Here is a 9,979-nt window from a genome sequence, read left to right as displayed (position 1 = left end):
AGCACATGAGTACTAACACATGATCCTTCTTTCATTTTACAGCTTATGAGCTGCTTCATGGTGTCATATCGCTCCTGTCGGGCTTGTTTCTGAAACATGCCTTTCAGTTGCTGGATCATGTCATAAGCATCTTTATCTTTATCTTCCATGTTCTTCTGAAGTTCAGGAGACATGGTGGCTTGCATAAGGCAGACTACCTCAACGGCATCCTCGTTATGTTTTTCTAGTGCCTTACGAGCAGCAGTAGTGTTACTTTCAGGCTCGGTAGGGACTGGGCCATCTAAGATATATAGCTTTTTCGCCATCTTGAGAACTATTCTCAGATTGCGGTGCTATTCGAGAAAGTTGGTGTTATTTAGTTTTTCCTTTTCAAGTATAGACTTGAGAACGAAGGAGTTGTTTTCATTAGACATCTGTTACATAAGCAAAGAGATTTTAATTAGTATTTTCGATCTATACTTCCTTATTTAATTAATGACCCATTACAGTAATTAGAACAAGGAATGAGAATCTAGCTATGTCAGTAGTAAAGGCAGCTGTGGCGTATATGCACTTTAGTAAGTGACTAGGCAGACTGACAACGAGTGTCAATTGTGAGAATTGCACAACTCTCGAGTATGAGGCCGCTAAGGCAACTCTTGTCTATGCATTGATACGTTTAACCTCATCTATGCCGACTTTTTACTTTCGAGACAGCTGGAGCATGTGGTGAGAGAAGAAAAAGTAATAGTCGTCCTAAAAGAGGTACTTGTGGAAGGGCCGAATGTGTCAACGAACCCTTGCACCTTGGAAGGATATGCTAGACATCAAGTGTGGTGTTGTGGCTCCAAAAACTGATGGTTCGCTTTTACGTTCCAAGTGTAGCTTGTGATAGGATGGCATAGACTATTGATTTTAATTATGGGTTAATTTAATATTTACCAAATAGGGTCGTAAGAGCCAATTTTAGTACATATTTAGTCGTGACATCTTGATGAACCCTGTCATCTCTCAGGACACTTAATTTTAAATAACCTATTAAAACTAAGTTTGTCGCGACTTGTATAACCATATAAAAGTTAATAGTTTTAAAACTATTAAGTTATGAGTTTTAGAAAGTTAAAACTTGTTAAATTTTAAAAACTCTAATGGCTATTATTTATTTTAAAATAAGCTATTTGTTTTATAACAAATATTTACAAGTTGTAAAAATCGATTTAGAACTTGTTATAATTGATTGTGAACATTTTAAAACATCTTTTAAAAGTTTGGTATTAGGTTGGTTGTAATATAACAACTTATATGATAAAAGCAACCATAATAGCAAAAATAAATGTGTAAATCTTTAGGCCATTTTGTTTGATCTTGCTAGAGCCAAATAGCAAGACCAAACTGGGTCACGGGGTAACAAACAACCACAAGGATGGACCTAGTGCATCTAGTTGTCTTTAGCACCTTCTTGATTCCTGTAAAGTCTTCAGTTTTGTCTTCGGGTCTTCAACATTATAATAAAAATATAATAAAATTGAAACCCTAATCTATTACAACTTTGAGCCACAAAGTGGGCCAAAAAACCATAAACCAAAAAAACAAAACAAGAACAAAATACAAGTACAAGGTCGGCCAGATTTACATATTCAGCACAATCATATTAAAGTGGGCAATCTTTTGGTCAAATAAAAATAAATAAAACTTTTGACCAAATAACTTCTTGCCCAAGAAATATTTAGATCTAAAACTTTAAACAAGTTAAAGTTTGAGATCTATAACCGGTTAAAAGGACCGGTTTCGATTTGCATGTTGTAAGCGTGGCTCTAATACCACTGTTGGGATTCAGTGGTGTCAATTTCACTTTTATCAAAACGGGTTTGATATATTTTACTAACTAAATATATAATTAATAATATACGCAGCGGAACAAAAATAAAAATCGACACCAAAAGTGAACCGAACAGGATCATGGTTACAAACATGCATATACGGTACATAAAATAATTAATCTACCGATGAGAAAAATTATACCCTTGTGGTTAATAATTAACCGTGTGAGACACCGAGGTACAACGAACGAGTGCTAGAACACAAACACGAACCGAGCGGCGGTGCCTTTTGCTTGCCGATCAAAATTATCAAGACAACAAAAAATGGCAGCACTGCAAAAGTGGTGGCTTTCTTTGTTTTTTCCTTTTTGACGGTTGTAGTTTTACAATTGTCTCACAAAATGAATTACTTTTTTTCTTTTGTGATCTCTTGCGGCAGACTCATCTAAAGAGATAAAGAGATAATAGACATAAATATATATAGTAATATATTTAGGTTAACATCCCTAATTATCTCTTAGGCCCTAAAGCCTAATAAAATAAGTTCAAGCCCAGACGCGATACGAAGCCTTAAAAACAAAGTTTAATTAAATAAGTAATTAAACGTTAAATTATTTATAACATGTATTAATAATAAATCCCGTTTCTCGTGGATATATAATTATTCTAGATAATTATATATATTTCGTTCCGTTAATTGTTCGTGGTCCTCAGTTAACCAAGTTAAGTGGATTTAATATTCGTTGCCCATGGTGTAACTCTTACGGGTCATAGCTCGGTCAGCAGCGTTGACTTATCGAACCCGTACATATAAATCCAACAGAGACGATCAAACTCATCCACTATGCGGTCAACTCAGGTGTCACTCATCTCGATACCTCTGACTTCTACGGACCTAATACAAATGAAATCCTCATCGGCATGGTTGATATGATGATTTCTTTTCTCATTTTATTTGTTGATTATTTGTTGTTGATTTCTTTTCTCATTTTATTTGTTGATTTAGGCGTTGAAGGGATTGGAAAGAGGAAGTGTGCAATTGGCGATGAAATTTGGGATGAAATCGGTTGAGGGAGGCTGTGATGTACATGTACGTGGTGACCCGGAGTATGTTAGAGCTTGTTGTGAAGCTAGTTTAAAACGCCTTGATGTTGATTACATTGATTTGTATTATGTCCATCGCGTCGACTCTCGTGTTCCAATCGAGATCACGGTTAGTATTTTACTATTTCAAGATGTTTCTCTTAGATTGCACTACATATTCTAACTTGTACTTGATTATTTCTTATAGAGTAAACTACAATTTGACTCCCTGTGGTTTGGGGACGGTTGCATAATAACACCCTATCTTCCTGTTTTCGCTCTTTGACTCACCGTGCCTACATTTCATCACATATTGCCTTCCTTTGTCAGATAGCCGTTTATTTGACCATCCAAAAAGCAAGTAAATGACTATTATACCCTTTTTCTAATAGGGTATGCGGCCCTCTGATTTTATTATTCCTACAATCATTCACCACCACCACCACCACCACTACCATCATCATCCACCATCATCACCACCTCCGCCACCACCACCATCATCATCATCACCACCACCGTTGTTCATTACCATATCACCTCCACAACACCACCGTAGCCGCTCCTCTCTCTAACTACCGCCCCATCCACCTCCACCACCACAACTACCATCATCCACCATTACAATCTAGCCAAAGTGTATTTTTATATTAATCCACATCATCATCACCACTTCTAGTGTAATTACTTAAACTACATGACATTTGAAAATTTTTGTTCAGATACTTATTATTTTGTTCAAAACTAAAGTGGAAATATCAATCAAATATTCAATCCATTAGCAATGAATACTGAATTACAGCAAAGGATTTCCACATAACAAAAACATATCAATCCTTCGCATAGCAAGATAAAAAAACTCGAATTAGAACACGGGTATGGAAAAACTATTAGAACCGATAATTAAACTTAATTATGTTTGTTATGTATATATTGACTTATAACTTATGAACTCGGTAGTTATGATAAGTGATGGTGATGATGATAAGCGGGTGTATTTAAACTGCCAAAGACAGTTATTCCCGCCAATATGAAACCGCCAAAATCATCACCTATATATATGTATGGTCCGGCAATGTATTCCGGCACCAAGACAGTTTGCCATTATTCGAATTGTCCATTCCTTTCATTTTAGTTTTCTTATTCAACCTTATTCAATATCATCTCTGTATATTCATTCATTTGATCATCATGACTATCGAATCTTCGATGCCATGTTTCTCCGTTGCAAGTGTGGTTGAAGACCAACAATGTGGTATCAGAGTCACATCGGGAAAGAGTGCAAAAATCAGATCCACGTCAACAACGTTACCCTGTCAACACTACATTGACGAACATAACGATAAAGAAAGAAGGGTTCACCGAGTGAGACTATGTTATTATTGCCACCAGCCCGGACATCAAATATACTCATGTAAATCAAAAGAAAATGACGAAGCAACTCAACTGATAAATCAAGCGCTTAATGTCGGAATTTAGAATCAAGGGAGTGATGCAGTTTGCCGTGACGAAATGATTGTCATCGGCACAGAGGGCGGCCAGTGGGGCGATATATGGTATGTTAGTTCTGCATTTTCTCATCATTATGCCGGAAACTTAAATGTATTAAACGTATAAAACATTTAGTTGGGGTTGAAACCAAGTCTGGGGAAAGTGATTTTCTGTTCATTCGGGGCATAGGGGCAGTTGAAATAAAATCAAACAATGAACGTTTAAGGATTCAAAGCGTTTTCTATACGTCGGAACTGGATCGGAATGTTTTGAGCATGAATCAATTAACCATGCAAGGATACACGGTTAATATAACCGGAGACACTTGCAAGATCTTTCCGATGTTCTCGGCGCCGGTAGTGAACACAGTTAATGAAATAAATGGATTGTCAAAAGAGGAGGAATTGGGTTTAAAGAAAAACAGAGGGTAATGGATCTGAACGATGTGAATGAAGAACACAAAGAAAGTTATTTAAACTCCTATTTTGAGGATTTAAACTTATCCTCTCAAGAGCCCGACTAGAGTGTGATGATCATAAGGGCAATGAAGTTTCACGATTTCACTGATTGTAAATCATTACTGGAGATGATGGAAGATAGCAAGTTCGTGTTTAAATACAAACACGAATTGGAAAGGAAATTTGAAGAGATGTTGATGTGTTTCATTACTGTCAAACTGGGAATCACAACAAGGCCAATTCCTCCACATACGGCTGATAACAAGAAGATGGATCTGTTGGGCCTGTACATGATAGTGGAAAGAGACGGTGGATACCGGAGTGTTACTGACAACAATATGTGGTCGGTGATTGCGAAAGATATGGGATACGAATACCATGATGGCGAGTTCATGAGAATAATTTATGCTATGTATCTCGATGTCTTGGTATACTATTACAGGTTTAAAAGCGTTCAAGAAAAGGTGATTGACAAAGAGATGATGAAGGAAGGGGAATCCTGATCGGCCGACTGCAATGAAAGGAGTTCGAGTGTTGATGCTGTTAAAGATGAAGCTGCCATGGATCATTATACCCTGTATGCAGGGAATGATTGGGAAGGAGCTTGGAGGATGCAAAAGAAACGAAGGAGATTTGACTTCAAGCAGGCGATGAAGGCCGTTGATGAAGCAAATCGGAGTGTGCTTATGTACGCAGTAAAACACAATCAAGTTTAGGGGAAAGTATTAGAACCGATAATTAAACTTAATTATGTTTGTTATGTATATATTGACTTATAACTTATGAACTCGGTAGTTATGATAGGTGATGGTGATGATGATAAGCGGGTGTATTTAAACTGCCAAAGATAGTTATTCCCGCCAATATGAAACCGCCAAAATCATCACTTATATATATGTATGGTCCGGCAATGTATTCCGGCACCTAGACAGTTTGCCATTATTCGAATTGTCCATTCCTTTCATTTCTGTTTTCTTATTCAATATCATCTCTGTATATTCATTCATTTGATCATCATGACTATCGAATCTTCGATGCCATGTTTCTCTGCTGCAAGTGTGGTTGAAGACCAACAAAAACAAATTAAATCAATTTCAATGAAAATGAAACTGATGATCATTGACATTCGAACCGAAAAGTCAGATGAACTCGACAATAAAATCATCACAAAATTTGCAAGCTAAACTACAATAAAAAATAGGGAAAATGTATATACATTAATTTAATTAAACAGCACCATGAATCTATCTCATTGAACATAATACTTACAAATATATATATATATATATATATATATATGCTATGTGACTATGTGAGTGGTAAAAAAACATAAAGAGTTTGCAACAACAAACATTCAAGACATGAGTTGTTTGAAAATCAATAGCCATTGGCTTCCAAAACTAGAAGCTACTACAAGAAAAAAAACATCTGTGGAAACCAATTTTTTTACCTTGTAGGGACGACACGTCGTTCCAATAGGTCTTTTAACCCTCTAGGGACGACATGTGGTATCCACAACTTTTGTTCCTACAGGTGGCCTAGGTCGTCCTTATAGATGTTGTCCCAATAAACCAACTTTTAGGGACGACTTGTCGTCCAAGATTTAAAATAAAAATAAATTGTTTTAAATGTTTAGGGATGACATGTCGTTCCAATAAGTATCATGGAGGAAGTAAAATGTTATATATTTTTTTTGGCAGATGGTAGAGCTCAAGAAACTGGTTGAAGAGGGTAAAATCAAGTATATAGGTCTATCAGAGGCTTCACCTTCCACTATTAGAAGAGCCCATGCTATTCATCCCATTACAACTGTGCAATTAGAGTGGTCACTTTGCACTAGAGTTCATAAAGAGGAAGTAATTCCAACTTGCAGGTAAATCATGAATCATGACCGGTATTGTATACAACCAAGTCTCGAAAGATAATGGTTGTGAGTGTTAGTATATCTTTTTTTGGTTGAAACTTTGTGTTTTTCTAAGAAGCCATCTATAGGAGATAATACATGTAATCATTTTTATTGATGTACGATTTTCAGTGAGTTAGGCATTGGAATTGTTCCGTATGGTCCTCTCGGAAGCGGGTTTTTAGCTGCTGGTCCCAAGTTGGTTGAGGGCATGCCAGATGAAGATTTTAGGAAGGTTTGTGCTATTCAACATGTATTAAACTAACACAGTTTTAACTAATAATTTAGCAAGTACTTTGTGACTCATATTAAGTTTGGATTCTGATTTTCTCTGATGTATCTTTGTAGACCATTCCAAAATTACAAGGGGAGAATTTAAACACAACCAGATCTTGTTTGATAAGATTCATGAAATTGCACAAAAGAAGAAGTGCATCTCTTCTCAATTGGCATTAGCATGGGTCCTGCACCAAGGGGATGACCTGAGTCCCATCCCAGGCACCTCAAAAATGGAGAACTTTAACGAGAACATTGGAGCTTTGTCCATTAAACTCTCGTCGCATGACATGGTTGAGCTTGAATCTATAGCTTCAGTTGATGCTTTTAAGGGTAGTAGATTACATCCCACAATCTTGGCTCTTTCAAACGTTGAGACCATGCCTTTGTCATCATGGAGATAACTCACTCTTTTGCATATATGTACTCCGCTTTATTCCGAAGTCAAATAGTGAATAAATGTCATGAAACATTCATGTTGTTGTATATCTTGTGTGTTTCTAGTAATAAAATTGTTTCGGAATATGTTTAGTACATCATATTTGTGAATGTGTTCTCGGTAGTGTTCCGAAGAACTAAAATTTCTATTTATATACAACACTAGAAATAATCATTTGGTTTGCTAGCAACAAGTGCTAAGCTTTAATTAAGTCATTCATATAACTAGCCTAAGAAGCCGTTCGAAATATATATATATATATATATATATATATATATATATATATATATATATATAGAGAGAGAGAGAGAGAGAGAGAGAAAGAGAGGCAGGTTATTACATGTGTTATTTTTTTAAAAAAAAAATGTCGGGAGGTTGGGTTTTCTAGGGTTTTCTATATATATAGGGTTTTCTATATAGCCCCCCTATATATATATATATATATATATATATATATATATATATATATATATATATATATATATATATATATATATAGATATAGATGGGTTAAAATGAAAACCACCCCCAGTTGTGAAAGCCGTAGGAACCATTTTTTCACCATTGATCTTTTGAGATTGATAGTTGAGATTAAAAGTAATGAAAACATATATTTAATTCTTTTTGTCTTATTATGTTTTTAATATTTTATTGTCATAAGGGTAGTTTAGTAAATTTGCTATTTTTGTCTTATTTGGTTATTAATATTTTACAAATCAGATTTTTTAACCAAAAAAACAATTTTTTTTATAGATTTTTTTACAAAGCAGATTTTTACGCCCCGGTTTTAAACCTTTTTATGCCCCATTTTTTAACCTTTTTTACGCCCTGGTTTTAAACTTTTTTTACGCCCCGATTTGAAAACTTCTTTTACACCCCGGTTTTAAACTTTTTTTACGCTCCGGTTTTAAACTTTTTTTATGCCCCGATTTAAAAACTTTTTTTACGCCCCGGTTTTAAACTTCTTTTACGCTCTGGTCGGATTTAAACTTTTTTACGCTGGGTTTAAAAAAAATTTACGCCCCGGTTTTAAAATTGTTAACTGTTAGAAATGTCTAGTGCTAATTGTTAACTGTTCGACAAGAATGAATGATGGTCACTAATGCTAGATTTTGTGATGATAATTATATGGTGGTTAATTGTCTAGTGTATAGGAATTGCATGCATATGTGAACGGTTTGCTTAGCAACTATATTTGTTTGTGATTACTTGTGATCTTGTACAAAATAATCGAATTAGTGTACTTTAATTACCTGTTACTTTGAGTTGTTGTTTGACCCATCTGGCCGAAGACATGCTTGTTGATTAGTGTTATATATTAGCCTGTTTTCAAGTTGCAATATTGTTAACTTATGTGCGTGTTTTGATCATGGTTTTAGAAGTTCATAGAATCATCACTAGACGATAGGAACTATCTTGATGATTAAATTGTTGCGAGTATGGTTTTGATGAGAAAGTTTTAGAGGAAAAGTGTGTGATGTAACTAATAAACGCGACATGGTAATAGTGACATAAATTAGGATCGATGAAGGGTACGTTATATGACTTGGTTGGAATATAAATCTCGAACAAAAGGGGTAGATGTTACACTTGTGATTATGATTCGGTAAGGGTTAACAGGGGGTTGGGATTGGGCCCCACACAATTGACTTTAAAGTGGGCCGCTTCATTAAATCTGGGCCACGAGTCCAATTGATTGCATTCAGGGAAGGGGGACGGGTTATATACAACAGTTGGGCCGGAATATGTATATATTTACGTAATCAGCTTTGGGCCGGTTTAGAAGGGGTGGGATTCGTCTTACTCGGGCCTGTCTACATAATTGGGCTATATCTTGTTCGGGCCGTACTAGACTAGCCAATACAATTTAGGTGGACTATATGAATTTAAGTGTTTGAGCATATGGGCTTTTGGAATAGGGCCGAGTGATGTTGAAACCTACTGTAAGTGGGCCAGCATGACAGCGGGCCGCCCCACAAGGTCATCGGGTCTATTTAAGTTGGACCGAACATGTGTAAATATTGAGCCTGTAGTGTTTGTGAATAAAACTATATATGTGTGTCATCTGATCAATAATGTGCTTTATGTGAACAATGAAAATGTGAATTAATTGTATGTACAGTATGTGGCCCATGTGTGTGTAAAACTGATCGTTATCGGTAACAATTCTAGGACGTGTTTGAACAGTTGATAAACGAGTACATAGTTGTCACACCCCCAAAAATCCACACGCGGAGTACCACCGCTTGGAGGCGTGACATGACCAGGATCAAGCCATCAATCATATTGAACATAGTGTATAATAATTAAAGTAGTTCTAAAACCCATTTCAATACAATTGATGTTCAAACCAAACATAACATAATTTGAGTAGCGGAAGCATAAGTATGTAAATCCAATGTAAATCATAAGTTCAAGGTTTAAATGTTAACATGGCATCCACGATCCATGTCCCACAACGACCTGCTCCTCCCTATGCAAGCTCCATATGTACCTAAGGTCCTGCAAGGCATGTAACAGAGGATCAACAACT

The 9,979-nt window shown here is 35.9% G+C and overlaps 1 protein-coding gene across 1 annotated transcript in view; it reads left to right on the top strand.

Moving 5' to 3' along the window:
* LOC110885024 (auxin-induced protein PCNT115) overlaps nt 1-7,425 on the top strand; it is a 51,028-nt gene extending 43,603 nt beyond the window's left edge. The window contains 4 exon segments of the mRNA XM_022132722.2: nt 6,554-6,701; nt 6,864-6,966; nt 7,080-7,107; nt 7,110-7,425. Coding sequence (XP_021988414.2) covers nt 6,554-6,701; nt 6,864-6,966; nt 7,080-7,107; nt 7,110-7,411 — 581 coding nt within the window. The 3' untranslated portion in view covers nt 7,412-7,425.
* Nucleotides 7,426-9,979: the final 2,554 nt, after the last annotated feature.

The sequence above is a fragment of the Helianthus annuus genome, chromosome 14 (assembly GCF_002127325.2).
Source record: "Helianthus annuus cultivar XRQ/B chromosome 14, HanXRQr2.0-SUNRISE, whole genome shotgun sequence".
In the NCBI taxonomy this organism is placed as follows: domain Eukaryota; kingdom Viridiplantae; phylum Streptophyta; class Magnoliopsida; order Asterales; family Asteraceae; genus Helianthus; species Helianthus annuus.
Note: the sequence above shows the minus strand (reverse complement) of the source record. Positions and strands in the feature narration are given on the sequence as shown.